Here is a 21218-nt window from a genome sequence, read left to right as displayed (position 1 = left end):
GATTTCAACCAACTTGGACTGAACAGGACAAGAGAAACAACTTTAGAACCAAATCTAAACTTGAAAAACTGGTGGAGCAGAATAAGATGCAGAAACCAGAGCTGACAGGCTCCGAGAGAGAAAAAGGTTTGGAATAAATAGCATAGCAATACTTTTAAAAAGATATAGTGCAGCAAAGCTCAGATGAGACAGTAAAAAACTTGAGAGAATTTAAAAAAAAAAAAAAAAAGATTGACAAGAAACACAGAGAATCCTTATTCCATTACAGGGGGAGGCAGTGGATGCTGTTACCTAAAATCTAAAGAAGGCAACAGACCCAGCCAGGTTTCATAAATTAGTTTTGTAAGGATCTAAAAAGAGTTATACTTCTCTGCATGGAGCATTTAATCAGATCACAGACAGAGCAGATGAACCTTTCATTTGGAAGAGATTCAAGAACAGATATGGCCCCCACAGCGGAGAGAATGGAGTCATTGCCCATTTCATTAAGCCTACTTCATAAAGGAACACTGATACAGGTTTTTAACACACCGTGGCAGCTACGGAGTCAGTCCCTTTAGATACATGCACCCATATAAACCATGTTGCTGTGATACGCTCCAAGAGCAACCATCTAGTTATTTATGACCTCCTATGACAGACAAAAACCCTTTGTGCTAACAGAATGGGAACATGAAGATACCATATTTTAAAGTGTGGTCTTTGAAAGGAGTACTTGCATTTCTGTTTTATATAAAGGCATCGGGGTTTCTGACAAGGAGATGTTTCTCAAATTAACTTATATTCATAACCCACTTCGTTACTACTTATAGCTCTGTTTAAACAAACTCAGCAATTACACACAAACCTCCAACAACAAAATCTAGAGAGAACAGAAGACTTGCTCTGTGCAAGCAGAAAGCTGTTTTTTATTTAAGACTTACTTTCCATGTTAAAGTTGTAATACTTCACACATATATATATCCAGCGAATAAGCCATATCTATATTAAAAAAATGCTATAAAGCAAATACATTTCTGAAAAGATGAACTCAGAATATATATTTTAAAAAAAGTAAAAAAATTTCGCAAGGTACATCACACTGCTCTAAAAAGCATAGTTAAAAATAATTTTTTTAGAAACAAGTATTTCTGGGACGCAGCAACTGTCATTAAGTCATTAAAGATAACACCCATTTTTTGTTGTACTTCCACATCTACGTTGTTCCGTAGACACCAAAAGCTTGACGAGCTATTCTCACGAACATCATGACACCAGTAAGAGGCCTCAGGCACGTACACCAGTATTATACAAGCCTTTTAAAATTTCACTAACACACTAGCATGTATAATCACGTAGCTTAACTGAAGCAGGCGTGGAATAACAGAGAATGAAGAACAATACAAGAAGGATTTCTCAAAGACATATGATTCAGATGGTTAAAAACAAAAGAAAAACTACCTAAACATTCCAGCTACCTGGAGAATCTTCAAAAATGTAAGTTTTCATGGTATTGCCCGTTAACCACCTTCGCTGAAAATACAGAATGCTTCTTAAAATCTGTCAAACATTTTAAAGGATGTCAGAACAGGTCTTCTGCAGTTCCGTAAGCGTACCCTACAAAGGGACATGAAATATTCATCATCAGGTCTGCAGAGTCCCAGATGGGACAGAAATACTTCTTTTCTGGTGTCTTCAAACTTGTTGAAACAATATAAATACCAGAAAGTTCTCATAAAAGCTACTTATGCCTACTTAACAACTGACATGGGAATACTTGAAAAAAAAAAAAAAAAGTTATTACATAATAAAAGACACCTCTTCAGCTCACAAAAGGATGTGTAAGAAACCTGAGGAAACAAAGACTGATCTGGAGCATGAAGAATAAAGAAATGAGAGGGAGAGAGAGAGAGAGAAAGAAAGAGCATAATTGTTATTGGAATCATTATTTGCCTGTCAAATATAATTCACAGAAAATCAATTTAACATTTCTCTATAAAAAGCTCCTCTTTCTGTCCATGATCCACCAGACACATGGCCAGTTCTTATCACACAGCACAGGCTTTAAAGAATAATAATTGCTGCGGTGGCAGGCAACATACCCCAAGATCTTACGTTTTCCTGCTTGATCACTTCAAAGAATATCATTCTGTGAGAAAAAAAACTATTATCTTTTTTGTAATTAGTGCTAAAATCTCATGGACGTTGATGGAATTAAAAGATGGTCAGACCTTTCCCTACGTATGGCAATCTCAGCTTGCACAGGCAACAAAGGATCTGAAGCAAATAAACCTAGATTCCCAGCCAAGACTATTAACCAATTCATTTAAACATCAATATGTTCCTTCTTAAGTATATCTATATCAGTGATGACACATCATTGCTACCCAATAATAGATCCGACTCTTACTTTAAACAGCTAATGCAACTGCATAATGTTTCATTTGCAAGATTTCATCGCATCAGCATCACCAAAACACCACGTATTAATTTTTGAGAGCATAAATAAAAACGTTTTTTATTTTGAAGACCAAAAGTTCTGTAGCACAAAGCGTCTTGCAAAACAATATAAATTCACAAAGAACTGAAGTATGAACATGGGTTACCAGTAGGACATTTAGAAAGAGCTATGTTTTCTTTCAGAAGTAGCTGAATCTTATACAGCCGGTGTTACTGCAGTATCTTGGGGAACTGATGCATCAAGTTGGAAAATTCAGACTACTGCAGAAGGGACACTGAAAGCACAAGTATTTTCAGAAGGTCCTCACAAGAATAAGCACAAACATCACCAGTGATGCCTCATCCCAGCCAAACCCATTCAAGCTGCCAAGCCCTACGGTCTCCTCTTTTCTTCACTTAGTGTTGCAACTATTGCTTTTGCTGTCTTCACAAAATTTTGACATTTGCTCAGTTCAAAACTGGACGCTGGATTCTCTTTGCCACACTACACTTTGTTAAAACTACTACGTAGCATTCCCATCAAACTTCAAACTATTTTTCTTGCATTCTATTTCACTTATCCTGTAACATCTTCCTGTTTCTCCTGTAGAAGGAAAAGATTTGAAGCAGGGATACAGTCCAGAAGGAAATAAATAAATAAATCCAATTCCTGCCTTTCTTACAAGACATACTTCACTACTAAACCTGGACCGATAAATTTCAAAAGAAGTAATAAAAGCTATGATGAAAAACACACTTAATTTACTATACTCAATCATGTGCCTCCTGATATGTTCTGGTTTTGGTTAGGATAGAGTTCGTTTTCTTCCTAGTAACTTGTATGGTGGTGTTATGATGAAAATAACGGTGATAACACACTGATGTTTTGGTTGTTGCACAGCAATGCTTGCACAGAGCCAAGGACTCTTCTGCTTCTCACGCTGCCCTGCCAGCGAGGAGGCTGGGGGTGCACCAGGAGGTGGGAGGGGACACAGCCAGGACAGCTGGCCCAGGCTGGCCAGAGGGGTGTCCCATGCCTTGTGGTGTCATGCTCAGCAATAAATCTGGAGTAAAGGAGGAGGAAGGGGGGACGTTTGGAGTCTTTTAATGGAACTGTTATGCATGATGAGCTTTCCTGGAAGTGGCTGAGCACCTGCATATCGATGGGAAGTAGTGAACGAATTCCTGGTTTGGCCTGGCTTGCACACACGGTTTGGCCTTACCTGTTAAACTGTCCTTACCTCAGTCCACAAGTTACCACGCCCTTACCTTTCTGATTCTCTTCCCCACACCACTGGTGGGAAGTGTGTGAGCAGCTGCGTGGTGCTAAGCTGCCTGCCAGGGTTAAACCACAACATGATGCCTCTGAGATCTAAATTATACATCACTTAAGTACAGTACTGCTGACAGGTTATCAGGTCTGAAAACATTTACCTTCTGTGACAAACTGTCCAAGCAAACAGGTTCAGAGCACAAGGATGAAAGGACAAACTGTCTGCCCCTTCAGTTATGCATCTCCTGGATTCAGATAAAAAGTCCTTTTTCCTTGCAAACCAACTGGTAATCTCAGAAATCCAGAGATAAAAAGGGGTCCCACTTCCAGAACCTTCACATCTTTGCTGATGAAGTAGAATGTTTCCACAAAAGCAAAAGCAGACTGAAATTTAATTTAGAAGTATTTTCTGCCTACTCAATTTCAAACCCTTTCAAGAGTACGATCTCTTAACCAGCTTGTCATCTGTTAAAAAAATAAAGAGCTACCCAGATGGGGGACACAAAGTCTGACCACAGAAATAAAGTAGTACCAAAAGCTTCCAGATATTTTCACTACCTGCTAGAGGTAATAAACCATTCTATTCAGCCAGTTAAAAACAACCCCCGCCAAAAAAAAAAAAAAAAAAAAAAACCACCTATTTGGCACACTCAAAAATGAACCCTGAAATCCTGAAATCTAAACTTCTCAGGAGAATCTCAGGGAGGATGGAAGGGGAGCAGATCCAAAAAGCAATTAATGGAAAACCCTTCTATTACCTTCACGTATGGCTAATGTGCCATTTGCTAATGAGTTCGTAGATTAACTTTTTTTAATTTTGATTTTTAAAACATTCAGATCAAGGCTGGTTCAGCCTCCTTAGAAAAGCAACCTATACTTTGCTACTCAGCAGACCTTGATAAAAAAATTCAAATTTTGCAGAACAGCTGACACTGCATTGCTTTTAATGTTTTGACTATTCAAATACAGATTTAGGTAATAGTTTTCTGAACGTAACCAATGTTTAAGAGGTTGTATTTTCCTAATATTAGGAAAATCTACACATATTATTTAGAAAGAGCTTAGCAAATTGATGTCGTCATTTAAATGAATCCTTTCTGTACAGAAGTGGCAAGACATGCTTTTTTCCCATTAAATTCTGTCACATGTCACAAAAATATAGTAACACGTTCTTTCTTTAGAAATTAAAGAACAAAAATAGATTTTTCTTCAACTGAGGTCTGCTTGAAACCTTGCCCTTGAAAATAGGCATGATTGGACAACTTGGAAAAGAATTACTGGTAAAATCAAACCACCATCAACTGTGAGCATCTTACCTTTAAATAGGATCCGTAATATTTAGTTACATATGAACTGTCACATTGACTCAGCACTGTGATCTCTTGTTGGATGTCTTCTATTTCGTCTTCTGCTTCTTCTAGATCAATAATTTTTATAGCAACCACTTTCTGAGTCCGATTGTCAATTCCTTTGAAAACTTCACCAAAAGAGCCCTTACCAATTTTCTCCAGTTTTGTAAAAAGTTCTTCTGGATCTGCCTTCAGAGTCTGTTAAAAAATAAGAGAAAAATTACTAAGCATTTGTAACATTAAAATGAAATGTGACGTTTTTAAAGGCAGCAAACACTTTAAAAATTCTACATGTTCCAATTTATCCAGGTACTCTTTTTTTTTCCATCTCCATAATTAATGTGTTCTTTCTACATCCTTTATATGCACATATTGCAATATTTATGCTTCCCTGTATATGAAGTGCAAATTTATCACAGTCCCTGTGACAGGGATTTACCCTATCTGGCATGAGAAAATGGTATTACCTCAATTTCTTTTTCTTGGGCAATAAGCTACAGTGAGAATGAAAGATCCTTACAAAGATTTTGTTTCTATTAAAACTAAGGTTGGTCAAATATCATTACCAATGAAAGTAATCCTTTCTGCTGTCCCTTCCTCCTTAAATTGCTCCCTTCCCAGGATGCAGGGACCTATTCCTTTGAATTTTTCACACACCACATCCTGTAAGGATTCCGTTCCCACTCTTCAGTGCACTCACTATTTCCTTTTGTTTGTTGTGGGAAGCAATTCTCTTCAACTTTCTCCTCCTAAGGATCACCTGCACAAACTGCCATACTTCCTCCTTATTCTTGACCCCAAGCTTTTCCCGGAGCGGGATTTATTTTTTTCTTCTCTCAGTTGAATAAACTCTTTCACTCCTAACACATACTCTGCTCCCAGCTATCTCGAAGCAAGTTGTGTGAGGACTACGAGCACCTACCTAAACACGTCACCCCAAAAAAGAACCCAAGACCTATGTGAACCATTCTGCCACAGCTGGTTTTTCTCCACCGTCAAGTATTGTTAGCTACGGCTGCTCTCCAGCTTCGCGCTTCTAGTGCAGAGATGCTGAGTTCCACTGTGTGCCTTCTTGATCTACCAGCAAGGGTCTTTATAGCTACTAAAAATATTTAGGTTACGAATACGCTGGATAAATCATGCCTGGAGGGAACAGCCATGATGTGCAGGAAAATAGGGTGGCATTACTTAGACTCTTCCTCTTAAGAAACAGACACCTGAAAAGGCTTCCTATTGTTCTTAAAAGGATGAGGTTCACGTTAACCAAAGTGGAAATATATTATCGGTATAGAAAAAGGCTCTTACTAGACAAATACAGTAATGTCTAAATAAGCATTACACTAAACAATTCATACTACTTAGACAAACTCTGCAAAAGCATAAACAGGGGTAACTAAGCACAAATTTCTAAGCTACCACAGACAAGTGCTGAGCCAACATTTTCTCTTCAACAATTAAGTCTGGCTTATCAAGCATCTCCCACCTATACTTCTGTCTCTGCTCTCCTATCTCAAAGGTTACATAATGAAACCTTGCAGCCCCTAGAGGCAGATCACCCAGAAGACGTTTTAGTTTGCCCAAAGCTATGAGCCACGCAAGTTTCACAGCTGAATTAGGCACGTTGAGGACCAGATAGTTGTGTCTGAGTTCAGAGATAAAGCCACTGATTTCTTCAGGCGGAGCGTTTGGAAGTTCTGAGAAGCTAGGAAGAATTGGTCCTGAGTTTTCTATGACCAAAATCTTATGGCCATCTTGAAAAACGAATGGTTCAATAATATCTGGTATTAATACAATATAAACAATATTGTATTACAACAGGATCCTTCTCCAAGCTCCTTGTGAAAATATTTATTACTATATCTATATAGTAATATATATATACATAATTGGAAGTAATGTATATAAATAAACTATATAGGAAAGAGTATGTACCTACCTTCCGAAAATCAGAACTTTTGTACATGCATTTCTTAGCTTTAAGATTTAAAAGTTACCATTCCTGAACTTTTTTCTGAGCCACAGGAGGTAGGAGCTGTTCAAAAAGAAGCTCCCTTGCCGTGTGAGAAGGTCCAAATTTTCTTCCCAGGAGACTAGGTGTTTGAAGTGCGAGCCTTAAACTACTGGCAGCCTGTGCTTATGGAAAACTACCAGTTGGGCTCTCTTTAATGATCTGCTCTATTTCAGAAATGGCCAGATCAGGCCTCCAGATACATAATGAACTGCTTGAATTTGCAATTACATGAGCGGCCAATTCCCATTCATTTTTCCGAGATAACATCTGGAAAGGATTCTCGCCAACTTTTGTTTTGTTTCTGCAGAGCCTTCCAACAGAGCCAAAATATTCAAATAGCTTTATAAATATTCTCTCTATATGACTGAATATAGAGAAAAATGCTTTCCATAGGTTCTGCCACTAGTCTCTTGCTGACTCTTCGCAAGCTTTCGCTGAGCTTATAGCATTTTCCTACTAATATTACAAGTATGGGAACTGCTGCAAGCACCTTCACAGAACTGTGACAAACCACAGAACAGAAGAGCAACATCTGCTCCAAAAGGATAAAGCCAATCAGCTTGTTTGGCAAGGAGCTAGACTCTCTGCCACTAGAACTTTTACTTCAAAGCATGTCACTGAATCCATACTGCAGCAGAACAGAGACAAACCCAAGGAACGTTTAGGTCTAACAATCACAAAAATCCTGATTTCCATAACCAGTTAGTGGCGGTTTGGTTCCTGTTCGGATGGCTTCTCGCACTTCTCACAGCGATCACAACCATCCCTTCTCAGCCTCTGGCTTGTTTAACCACGCAGAACAAAGCCCTTCGCTTCTCATCACAAGCAGCGCCGTCGTTCTCCCAATAATTACAGCAACCTCTCTGTACTCGTTCCACGTCGGATTCATTACTTCTGACCTTAATTAGCCAGAAAAATATCTTGCACTTAAGATGAACTCTTCTACGTACTCTGCTCAGTAATCAGTGTTGCCCACTGCTACAGAATAAATAAGAGTCCCAAAATATTCCAAGATCAGATTTGTTCAGCCTGGCCTCCTGGCTCAAGCTCACCTCTTCCCAGTCCCCTGCATTTCCAACTCACGAGCACCCAGCCTCTTGCAGAGGTTCTTTGTAGCAATTCATTCTTCTGACACCTTGCACTTCATGCTGGTTTGTTCAGGAATTCAAATCCTCAAGGTCACCGAGTTGTTCAGTAGTAGCCGGACTTTTTTTCCCATTTTTTTTTTCCTTTTTTTATTGCCAAGGCCACATCTCCATCACCAACAGTCAAGAACAACCCTGGGGAAACCAGCAGCATCATCCCCTGCCATCACCTGCCCAGTTCTCCCCTCAAAGCCAGCACTACACACATCTTACCATGCAGCTGGTTTTATGTGTCTCTCATTCTACCACCCCTGTAGCTCAATAGAAAATGTTACTGAAACTCAAGTTAGTTAGATCAAGTATACACTTCTAACTTTATTCATAGCTTTCTGACCTAAGCCATAGCTTTAACAGGAGTCCTTTTCCGCATCGCATCCCAACTCTTATCTCTCATCTCCTTTTGTGAAAGCCTATTCATTCAGTTATTATTATTACTATTATATACTTTTCTCTTTAACCTGCAGTAATTCCAAGCCATCTCCTTGTTTGAGTTCTCAAATTATTCGGGGAACTGATTCCACTTGCAGATCTCTGGTCTCTGATCTCTGATCTATGCCTGCTCTTTTGAAATCGACAATTGTCTTTTGACACCTCTTTCCTATACTTTTAATTTTACCAAATCAATTTCCAATTAATCAGTCCAATCCTCACTCCGTATCAAGCCCAAAATACCATCACCTAAACAAGTTTAGAGATTTCTGGTGAATATGAAATACCACGTGGTGACCTGGCTTGTGACTGCTGGTGATTACTGCTGTCTGCTACCACACTTGGAGATAAAAATAATATGGCTTGAACCTTGTTCACACGTGTGCAGGGAAACCTGGATACACACTGTAATAGAGTGTCACAGACAATGAACCCTACAAAATCATTAAGGACTGATGAAACTAATAGAATAAAATAAAAATGAACATAAAGAGATCCATCCACATAATCACTTCTGGCCCTGGAAATCCTTGAGCAGTACAATTTACCAGAAGCTGTGGAAGTATGCCATGGAAGTATTGCAAGTTACCCCATTCTTACACTTTTTTTCTTAGACATCTATTCCTAACCACCACCAAAGACAAAACACTGGACCAGATGGGCCTACAATCTGACCCCATTCAGCTGGTAACACTGTTAAATTATTTGCATCCAAGTCAGAACTTCAAAGACATGCTGAAAACACACAAAAATATTTTTATATTAAAATAAAAATAGAAATAAAGGAAAAAAAATCCACAACAAACCAAAATTGTATGCTTAAATGGTTTCACAACATCAGGAACAATTGCTTACAGGAAAGAGAAGCCTCAAATTTTGCTACACAGCATTTTACCTTTCTCAGAAGCTGGTATCAGTTTTTGCTTTCCACGATATATACATACACACCAGATATATGTATGGCTGATACAATATACAAGATCGTTTCCTGTAGTTGGTGGGAAACTGAAATAAGACGGAGGCAGGATGCCATAAATTCTGCCAAGAAACTTCAGGGGGTTATAACCAAAGGGTGGGGGACAGGAGTCCTCTAAAGCCTTGCATCTCTCAAACACTTCAGTTGTTGAACAGAAACGAAGACAAACCCACACAGCATGCATCGCAGTGGCCTTACTAACACTCACATCTGTTTCACAGGTCAACTCCCTCATAAACTCTGTTTTCTGATTAGACTGGAAGAGGTTTTAAGCAGGGTTAGGGGGAGAGTTGCCTATTAAAACATTATTCCTCATCCATCGTACAACCCCCTTTCCACCTACTTTCAAGGAAACTGCATTTGTCTGGGATCCAGAATACGAAACTTTCAGTTCTTTATCAATAACATGGATCTCCAAGACATGCTTCCAAATTCCCAGTGAACTAATGTCATCTTCTGGGTTCAGTGTCCCCTGAAAAAAAGTCAAACCTTAACGTCATGATATTGTTCATTCAGATTATCATTCAGAAAGCAACTTAATGTACACCCTTAGGAGTTCAATGCCAAAATTAACAGTTCCCTAACCATAACCTGCTTTCTTTTTCTTTTTTTAAACAAGCATTCAGAAAGAATAAATTTTAAATCAACATGAATTCTAATTTAAATAGTTTCTCAAGCTCATTTGTAATTTTTAATAACATAGCATTTTAATACCATAGCTAGGAGCTTTCAGAAGCTGTACTCCTCCCTCCCGTCCATCACACTATTTAAAAGCAGATTGCTGCAACTGAAAAAATCTCCCCGTGCCTTCAGCATGCAATGAAAACAGCAGATATCACCAGCAGACACAGCACTGACATCTAGAACGTATTTTAGACAGCGAGTGAAAGACAGCTAAGGAAGAGCCTCGAAGAAGAGCTTTCTAACAATGCCTCTCCCTTGTTTGCACTTGCTCAGACACCGCGAGCATCACGCCTCACATGCCCTGCTATTGTTCAATGCCAGAAAGTGGTGGCTCTCGCTGGAAGTTGCCACCATTGTGACCAACGGCTGAATAAATCGCACTAATAGAAGCACTTGGAAACTTACGTTGCGTTAATACTAACTGAGAAAAAGAAGAAAAAATGAGTTTTAGGAGCTACAGCATTCCCATAATTTGAGGGAAGACTTATAGCTATTCTACCATCTGACAAGACACCCCAAACGTCTCTTAAAAGGTGCCTAATAACACAACTTGAAAGAGAATGTGAGTACAAGCACTCCCAGAATATTCCTGATTCAAGTCTTATTTTCTATAGAATTATTAATACAGAATGAACACACACGACAGCCTGAAGCCTCTGCAACCCAAATATTTATTACTCTCAGATCTGCTCTTGTCCACTAAGAGGGAATGATTCCACACAAATACTTGCAGTAAACAAAGTATTTGTTGGCTTATGAAAGCAATTTCAGAAAAGCTATATATACATATATTGTCAATTCAAAACACCTCTTCAGATAAATGTAGTTTTCTTTTGACTTTGCAACTATACATCCTGAATATGAATATTCACGAGTTTGATTTCAGGAGAGACAGCAGGGAGGGACATGGGAGGAAAAAAAAAAAAGAAAAAAAAAGATTTTAGTGGTATCAGTTAACTTGGGAATGCCATCATCACCCTGTACTGATCATGATGCAAAGCTCAATCAAGCATACAACCCAAACACATCAGCCCAGAAGAGTGCCTAATTTTGTCACGATGAAATTGCTACTTTTACAGTCAAAACCAAAATATAAAGTTCTTAATAATTGATTAGGAAACCCAAGAAGAAAATTGTTCTGGGACTGGTCATGGAGTATCAAGTCATAGAATCATTTCCTTTTATGTGAAGAAGCAATATACTCTTGAAGAAATATACTCTTTCTCACTCCACATCCCAAATTCAGTAAACTGATGTTTCCCAATGTATTGTCTCTTATTAATTGCCATGTGCATATATATGCAAGAAAACGTACCCCAGGTTAAGAGATGCAGATGGACAAACACAAGAGTCCTCAACTTCAAGAGCTTACAAGTAAAAGACATTTTGATCACATAGCTGCACCCACACAAAGGACCACCTCTGTCCACACACGACTAAACAGGGCTCCACCAGCACCAGTGGGTGTAACATCAGCAAAGCGATAACCAGGTGAAGTTATTATAGGATGCAGTATTCTACGCTAGATGCCGTGCTGGCTCTGTTAGTAAGTATTTGGCAGTTCCCTGCCCAAGACAGGGAACATGAAAAGAATTTTAGCACAATTTAAGATGTAGCCAAGATAGAAATAGTCATTTCCTACCTCAGAAACACGAAAGACACCACCGTGTACATCGCGGCCAAAACCTTGTATACCTCTCAAAACACAGGTCCCAGTATTTAAACGTACTGGCTGCATCAGCAGTCTTCTGTCTCCTTGGGAACTAAAATGACAGCTGACTATAAGGGCACCTTACTCCAACAAGAGACGGGAAACTTGCCGACACCGTTGACTAGACTAAACATACCTGCCAGAAGCAGCATCTATTTACCTGTTCTGGAAGCCCACCTGATGGAAATGTGCTTTTCCTGTTCAGAGGCTGCTGACACAAACGTTGAGACAATAAGAAGATAAAAAGGTGAATGCAGTAACTGATAAGGACATCGAGCCATCGTGGACGTGACTGATACCAGAGCAGAGATACAAAAACTAGATTTCGTAAGCTCAGCCTTTGGAAATCAGAGTACCTCTCCTTACCCCCTCTACCTCTGTATAAACACGCCACCCTGCCTTTATATAAAATTTTAAAATTAAACAGAAATCTGGAAAGCACATCTAAAATGGATCGCTCCAAAACCACAGAAAGGCTGAAACAAGGTAACAGATTCAGGCAAGTAAGGATTCCCTCTTGTCACTCATTATTGCAAGAGCTGTCTTCCTCAGTCCTTCAGCTATTTATGAGGTAGTCTGTCACTTCTGGGGCTGACTGCATCAACTCCCTCAAACTGCTCCCCAAAGGCAGAGCAGTTCATACATGAGGGTTATTCCACCTGACAGAAAAGGACCTGCAAAGGCCACAAGCAGAGTAGATCAAAGAACCGTAAAGAATGAGAAAACCTTAACTCACCTGCTGTCATTTTAACTCTACGGGCTGAGTTTGCAGCACCGTGGGTTAAATAAAATCCAAACCTGAAGCTTCACCCTGCAACGATGACTTCCTAGGAAGCTTCCCCAAGAAGTCATCCACAGCATGTCCAAAGGAAACCAACTCTCACTCCTCCACTTACACTTAATGGCAACATTTTGCGGGTATAGGAGAAAAGAGCTCAGCAGGCACACATTCGCTAGAAGTTGCTACACGTCTTCGCACTATCAATAGTTCTGCTGTCGGTAAGAGTTGACTTGTCTAGAAAAACTCCAGGCAACTCTTGCGTAGCCCTGACGGAGCCTTTGACCTAAAAAGCCAGAGGACACCAACTCTGTTCCTGCAAAATGAAAACCCTTCTGTCCCTGCGCTGAAGGACCAAGCTTATAATATGCCACTGAGTCCGGGGCATCTGTCCCCTGGATATTTTACAACAGGTTAGCCATGACCATAATGGTCCAAGGATCTTTCATATAATGAACTGCTGCAGGTTACTCTATCAAACTATCACTTAAACAAGAGCAGTGAGCACAAACCTTCAAAAAATCGAAACTGGAAAAAAAAATTTAAACTCCCATACACGTGCTGCAGACGCAAGGCAGCAGAGGCTGCACAGCCTTTTCAGAGCCTTCAAAACCCAATGCGTTGTGGTTACCAAACACAGAGCTCACACACAAGACAGCTACAACAGTTTATTGTAAAAGGAGAATGAATTATAGTAGGGAAGACAGTAATATGCATAATGTGTCAGAGCACAAGCAGTGCCACGCTGGATCAGAACAAAGCATCCTGGAGGCCCCAACACTTTCTCCTACAGCAGCCGAGAGCGAACATCCTGGGAAAAGTGCAAGAACACACAAGTAAACATCGGCATTTTCTAAAACACTCTTCCAGTCTCCAGCAAATTTACAGTTCTGACACTCACTGAGTCAGAAGCGGTGCCTTTATACTTAGCAGCCCTTCTTCATTTGTCAAGCTCTCACTTAAATCTAGTTAAAGTTTTAGCTAGGGTTTCTTGTGGCAAGGTGGTGTGATTTTTTTGTTTAATTAGATTTTGGATGAAGAAATGGATGCAGTTCTTGCACTGAAAATGAAGAATGATTTTTTTTTAATGGTATACTAAGTACTATTATTATTACCAAAAAATGAAAGGGAGGAAGATAAAGAAAAGTTGCATCATACACAAGAGGCTTTGGCTTCAAGATGATGCAATTTTAAAAGCACATTAGGAATTTTACGAATGTGGCATACGGGCACACCTAAAAATACAAACAAAACTTCTCAGAAAATATTTTTTCTGGAAAAAAAAAAAAAAAAGAGTTCCGGGCATTTCAGGGCAAAAAAAAAAAAAAAGGAGAGTTTTTGTTTTGGCTGTTTTTTTTTCCCTTCAGGAAACTGAAATAGGAAAGGTGAAAGTAACTATTTCTTATCAGTAATTCTGCAATCCATCAGCATTCACATCCATTATGTCACAGAAATGAATTTGAAGCTCTTAGTCATGTGAAACTCTTTCTCACCTGTACTGCAGAAGCACAGAGAAGTATCACACCTAGATCCACCCCAACCACTGCACTGTACTGGCTGAACACAGCTAAGTGCCAAAAAGGCACACACCACCTATGGGCTCCTCTCACTTCTCCAGGATCTGACGTTGATGGAGCCACTTATCTTTCCTCAGCAAGAGTTCTTGAAAGTATTCTTCTTGTTAAAACCACAATGTATGGTTCATTTTAAAGGAACTTCACAGTCAGAATTACACAAAGAGATGAGGTTAAAAAACCCAACTGCTTTTCTAGTTCTCCAACTTCAGAAACAAAGGAAAACAGAAACAAATCAGACATAGCTTAACCCCAAAACCTTCTTAAGTGTGCGAAGAGAGGAGAAAGATGTTTAATAACTATTAATTTTAGCATTTTATTGCTAAAGATTACATTAAAACTGCTTGCTGCCAGATATCTGACAGCTTGATGTACTGCAGTACCGTGTTCTGCAGCTTCAGCCCTTGAGCTTCTCTCTGCAAGCCTACATATCCTGAGCTTTCTGGTTCAAGACACTCCTAACAGGCTTCAAAATGCATTACAGCCCACCGAGCACCCGTACCATTAATTTATGAACACAGTATTTTATCATTTTAAATGGTCTCATAAAGAAACTCTAGAAGCTTACCACAGCCTTGGAAGTGCAAGCCAGCCTGGTCTGAAAGTCCCTTTTACAGGTCACACACACTTTTTCTGAGCCAGCCATGCGAAAATATCACACGTTACAGACAAGCAAGCATTCTTCTTAAGTCAGCTGTGTAAAGCAGAGAGAATGAAGAAGACTTTCTGACAGTTTAGTAGTGATGCCCCTGCATGCCACACGCTCAAACGCCTATCGACACAGAGCCCTTAAACTAAGGGCAGTACAAACATCGAGTCCAAACTTATTTGCACACATCGAAAATTAGGTCAAAACCCAGCTCTGTTTCTATTCTGGTTAGAACATGCCCGCTTCGCAGCAGACAGTGAGTCTTGGATTTGACAACCTTCCAGCACCATCCTACATTTCCTCCACAGCTTCTCATTCCTTTGGCTTACTCTCTACCCACTCACTTTTCATGCATCACTCTTCAACCATCGATCAGATATGTTGTTCAGAGAGAAATGCATTAATCCTTCGTTCCTCTGCCCTGCTTACACACTCCTCTGCTCACACCAAACAGCGTAACAAAGCGCTAGTGAGTTTTTGGGGTCAGGAAGTTCCTCTTGTTCACAGTAGGATACGGACTGGTCTCTTGGACAAGCACAGCGAAGAACGCGAGAGAAAGCTGCCTAACTTTCTCACTGACATTGTTTACACCATTTGTTGCAGAAGCTGGTAGGTGGGGAGAAAGGATCACACTACAGAAAGAGAAAACACAGTCCCATGATTTAGACAATTTAATTATACCTCAGAGAACTGAGCTCCATTCCTCTCTTCTACCTAAGCCACAAACCATAAACTTTGTCTTATTTAAGCAGCCGCCACACATAGTACGTACCTTAATATTTGAACATTTATCTGCAAATAGAGCCAAAAAGAATCGTGTGCTAAAAAGAGACCACTATGAGATTGCAGTGTACTCTGACAGAATGGAAATGGATCTAGGCATCTTGAAGTGGGGGCAGAAAATTAGCAAGCAGCTTTCGCATTGCTCATGGATTTTATGCTTCTACCTATCTTCGTTTGGTCTTTAACAACAGCGTGAAAAAGACACAGTAAAGTTCCCAAACACTCAAGAAACTCTAATAATAATACATTCAAATTCATGAGAATAATAACACTGCCCTAAATAAAAAGAGATTGAAGTAAAACCCCAAATTATATGCACTAACAAAAAAATCCTGACAGCCTTACAGATTTAGTACAGCTCATGGCATTACAAACTAAATATCAAACCAAACAAGCAAATAAAAAAAGAAAACAGATCCCTAAATTATGAAATGACACACATGGACAATACATGCATATTGCTGGAGTAACCTTCATTCTCTTACTTCCCAGCAACTCCAAATCTGACTTTTTTCAGCCTAAAATACAGATTCTGTTTCAAAATAAGTACCAGAAAATTTAGCATTAATCCAGCCCTACCCAAAGGAAGGAAACATTACTTCTGTGTGTCTTTGGCAATCAGCAAGGGGCTCACATTTGGAAGGTAAACTCGAGCACTCCACAGCAGTACCTACCGAGCGATAAAGCAATCGGTTCAGGGCGAGGGCCTACATACTCAGTTTGGCATCCAGTGGCAGCCTGAGCATACAACTCACGCCGTGCCTAAGAATATAACATTTTAAATTCAAACCCTCGGGTTATGCAAAGACCTGAGATTCACGAGGTAGAATCTGCTTTGCAAAACAAGCACGCAATCCCAAGTAAATCAATACTTACACCTCACGAAGCACAAAACCTTTCAGTCCAGGATTCAAAAAACCTTTACCTCCCATTCATAAGTTTTCCTTTTGGAGATCGGGGCAGGCAAGCATCTAATATGATGTGGGAAACCTTAGCATAACATGCAGACACTGATGCCCTTATGGCTTTTCTGCCAGAAGCTTGCGTTGCAAGCAGTTCAACCACCAGAAAACCACATCGGTTGTTTAAATATATATATATATATATACACATATCTCGCTACTGCACAAACCCAGCCAACTCCATCACGTAAGGCCAGCAGCTACCCAGCCCTGAGGGCCAAGCACAGCCCCCAGACGTCCATCCACCACCATCCACCCAGCCAGTCCTACAGATGACCACTGCAGCGTGGGCTGAAGGTCAACATTTTCGGGCCCTGCTTTCCCCTCGTTAGCATCAGGGGGCTGGAAAAGTCGAGCTGCACCTCGTGGATTAAAACACGGGGGAGAACTACTGGGCGGCTGGAGGGGGAAATTATTTTTTTTTTTTTAAGAAGAAGGAAAAAAAGGAAACGAGACACAGCCCCTTCGCATGCTTCCAGCAAAGCGGCGGCTCCTAAGGGAAGGACCCAGCAGGCGCAGACCTCGCTGGCAGCACGCCTTGTTCCCGGGGGTTTCACGACCCTACACCCACACATACCCCACACACCCCGTACACCCCACGCCGCCATTTCGGCCCCCGCCCGCCCTTCCCCGAGCCCCGCCGGCGGCGGGCGCTCACCTGCATCCCCGGCAGGCCCGTCTGCACCGGGGAGTGGGCCATGGCGGCGGCGGAGGCCTCGGGGAGGGGGCCGGGGCTCCTCAGGCGGCGCCAGGGGCCGGGGCTGAGCTCATCGCCGCGCTCGTACACCCCTCCTCCTCCTTCCTCCTTCCTCCTCCTCCTCTCCCTCCCCCCGAGCCAGCAGCAAAGGGGCTGTCCCAAGCGCCGGCTCCTCAGGCGCCCGTCACGGATGCAACGGCGGCTTCCTCATCCCTCCTCCCATTGACCCTCCTCCTCCTCTTTCTCCTCCTTCTCCTTCTTCTTCTCCTCCTCCTCCTCTTCCTCCCCCCGTACGCACCGCCTGGGCTTGCATCGTCCTCGGGGCTGGGCGAGGCGCCTCCATCCAGCCCCGTAGCGCCGCACCTGGGCCTTGGCCTTGCGGGGTTTGGGAGGTTTTAGGATTTTTTTTTTTTTTTTAAATGTATTCGTTGTTTCTGGCAACTAAAAGCCCCGTTTCTCCTCTCCCGCAGCCCCGTCAGTGGGGCCGAGCAGGTGAAGCGAGATGGGAGCCAGGCTGGGGGGCCGCCCGCTTAAAATAAGGAAGCCGGGGCGAGGCGGTAGATGAAGATGGCAGAAACCCTAGACATGTGCCGGTGTGTCCTTTTCCTGCCTCCCCTTCGGGCGGACGCTTTCAGAAAGGTCACGGTAACGCTAGAGCTCGTCTGAGGGCTATGGTTTCAGGAAGCACTTGACTTCCTGTCAGAAGCTGCAAAAGCAGCAAGCCAAAATGACGGCCTGGTTGTTTTTACAGCGCTTGTGAAGGGGAGAAGAGCGGGTCAGGAGTCCAGGTCTCCCCCGCACAAGAGAAATCCTGGGCCTGTGTAAAACCTTGAAGAACTTGACAATATAATACTCCCTGCCCTTGGCCTACTGAAGCCGAGATCTGACAGCTCCACCACACATTTTCCGATAGGCTGGTTATGGCCAAAAGGTCCCCTCCTTTTCCCCCACAAACAGCTAGGTAGCTCCATAAGTACTGGAAAGACTGCAGCCGGGCAGACAGTGGGATCCGTGGGACAGTGGTTCACAGTCCTTTCAGCCGAGCTAAAGGAAACCACCTCAGCATAAATTGTTTTTCAGTAGGTCATCCACCAGAGAGAGTCCATACAAATCTCTTAACTGCAGGAAAAGCTTTAAAACAGAAAAGGATCTCTTATGGTTAGACATAAACTCCCTCCGAAGCTTTTTCTTGTAGCTAAGATGTTCCTTGTTGTCTTTATAGGCTGAGCTAATGCTGCATAATCTTATTTTCCTGAAACTTACAGAAACGTAACTCTATGATTTGTACCCCTCAACCGAGCCTGAATAAAATTAGCTAACAGCCTCGTACAGGCACCTATATGTACATACACACCAATTGTTCCCCTTTGAAATAAGACTAAACATAGCAGCTCTTGAGTACAGTGAAAAATGGAAAGGATGATGGATAGGAATTGGGTGGAAACTTGAACTACAGGATTTTTTTTATTAGTTGTTCTTGAAGGACTTGCTAGTTTCCCTAATGCGGGAATGGATTTTAAGTTATGCCTTTTTTAGCTTCAGAAAATATGAGAGTGCTTCTACTGTTTACTAGCTAGTAATGTTCTAAGAAATATAAAAGCTTTCATTTGAGTTCTGCCTCAGTCAAAATCAAATATGTCATAAGAATTTTTATGAAGATTTTCTACTACATTGATCTCCACCTTAAGGCATTTTTGAAATCTTTTTTTAAAAAGTAGAGCTTTAGTACCTCCATGTTTGCTGCACTGTTTGTAGTAATTTTTTTTAGCTTGCTAGGAAGAAATCTAGTTGAGATAAAGGTGAACCTTTTTCTTTCTCCCATGAATACCACTGAGCTACATCACAGAGTGTTAAAAAGCCTCATTGAGAAATTGCCAGGTTTACCATTGCCTGTGCAGTTTTGATTTGATCTTTTCTGTATAGTTATCACAACACAGATTTTATCAGCTGCCTTACTTTTTCTGTCTGAGCACATTGAATGCAGAGTGAAAAGACAAAGGGTATAAAACTAAGCTTTATCTTTTGTATTTTGAAAGGTATAGAGCTATTATTTTCTATACTCTTTGGGACTTAAATAATTTTCATAGTTTCCTAAGAAACACAAACTTAATTTGCTAGAGTTATGTTTTATCGTGCTAATTCCCTCTCTACTTTCATTTTGTAGATTCTCTATCTCAAAGCACAAAAAGTTACCATGTGCGAGCTGCTCTGAAGAGCATGTTTCTGTTTGCTGATAGTTTGTAAATGCTAGTCTTTGGCTTTAAACTTAAGCTCCTTCATTACAGACTAAGAAACAGAAGCCTTGCATTTCTTTTCACTCCTCTTCTCAACCCTACCCAAGAAAAAATGTTTTTGTGTATTCCACTCCAAAGAAGGGCTGCTCTTGCAGAAATCTTTATTAATTATAGAATGATAGCATGTTATGACAGCCTGCCATTCCAATACAATGACAGAGACTTCAAAAATAAACAATTCTTATTAATAAAGTGGTTCTCTGTTGTATCTTTTTGAAGCCAGATGTTTTCAGCGTGCAAAGATTCAATCAATTTATGTGTTGACTTCTCGACACTCGGTTTGCCTTCAACTTGAAGCAACACTTTGAATATGCAAAGAATTTCTGCTTTGCTGGTTACGGAAGATAAATGTTATAAAAGAAGAATATAATTGCATCATTGCACTGGCAGTGACTGTGAACTTCTTTTTATAAACTACCCATGAAGAAAAAACATTGTCCTTTTACCTTTCTGTCCAACACCAAAATTTCTTCTCAAATGAGAGATGTAAGACCATTGATGTTTTTCGAAATGAAAGATATACCAGAAACTTAGCTCTTTTAAAATTCGTCATATACCATAAATAAATAACTATTCCTATTTTGAAAGAAAAACACCACAGAAAAACGCTGTGGGTTATACCAGCTGGGATATTTGTCTACAAAATACTGCACGTGGGAAATGTAGCAGTGACTAAGAAGGAGGCACAAGTTTTCCTGGGGAAGAGAAGTATGAGCAGGTGATGGCACTGCTTGCAGTAGCGAATGGCTGCAGGATCACAGCAGCTCCCAAGCAGATGGGGTTGCCTTTGGGCACCCTTTATGGCAGCATCCTGACATCCTTGACTTGAGGTCTGAGCAATTAACAAAGTCATAGTACCATGCTGTTCTCTGCTAGGCTTGCTGGTGTTTTGTTTTGTTTTCCTTATTATCTTTATCTACGATCATCTGGCTTTCCTGTTTTCTTTTGCTACATTTCCTTGACCGGTCAATTTCTTGGTAAGCTCTTGTAACAACTCGTATAAAAATGTAATTTCTTCTCTTAATTGTGTATACCAGATTCCTAGAGATTTTTTTTTAATTACTCTGCTAGTAGCCCGATGGACTGTATACTTACAATGAAATTCTCAATAGCTTGTCAGTAAGGTTCCAGTGTGAATGCTTACATTCTAAATGGATGACACTTGCCTGTATCAAATAATGCAAAGCAGCTTTAGCAAGGTTCTTCATAAATAGATCTGAAAGACCTTAAGTGGTCCTGGGATTAAAGGGGAAATCCTCACGTGGATCTGTAGCTGATAATAGGTAAGAAAGAAGAAATAAATGCATTTCACAGCAGAGGGCATTGCCGGTACACTGCCACAGGAATCCATCTGGGACCAATCTTGCTCGGCATATCCATGAATGATCTAGAAAGGAGACTAGAGAGAAATGGCAAAACAGTCTGATGTTGCCAAGAATCATGAGGTAAAACTAAAACAAAGTGCAAGGAGTTGTGGAAGAATCT

General features: G+C 40.8%; 1 protein-coding gene across 4 annotated transcripts in view; it reads right to left on the bottom strand.

Annotated features, from left to right (window-relative positions):
- The window catches only part of STK24 (serine/threonine kinase 24), a 54797-nt gene extending 36459 nt beyond the window's left edge, over positions 1-18338 (bottom strand). For 2 of the 4 annotated variants that reach the window (XR_014589060.1, XM_083851805.1), the window contains exons 1-2: positions 17738-18336; positions 5008-5238 (exon numbers count right to left, since the gene is read on the bottom strand). Coding sequence is in view for 2 of the 4 variants with exons in the window: in XM_083851805.1 (XP_083707931.1) it covers positions 5008-5238; positions 17738-17782 (276 nt within the window). In the remaining 2 variants the exon portion in view is untranslated. Of the gene's footprint in view, positions 1-5007; positions 5239-17400; positions 17666-17737 lie in introns of those variants that run through there. The other 2 variants (XM_083851807.1, XM_083851806.1) reach the window with 2 other exon arrangements.
- Positions 18339-21218: the final 2880 nt, after the last annotated feature.

The sequence above is a fragment of the Anser anser genome, assembly GCF_964211835.1.
Source record: "Anser anser genome assembly, chromosome: 1".
Lineage (NCBI taxonomy): Eukaryota > Metazoa > Chordata > Aves > Anseriformes > Anatidae > Anser > Anser anser.
This window is presented reverse-complemented; position numbering and strand designations above follow the sequence as displayed.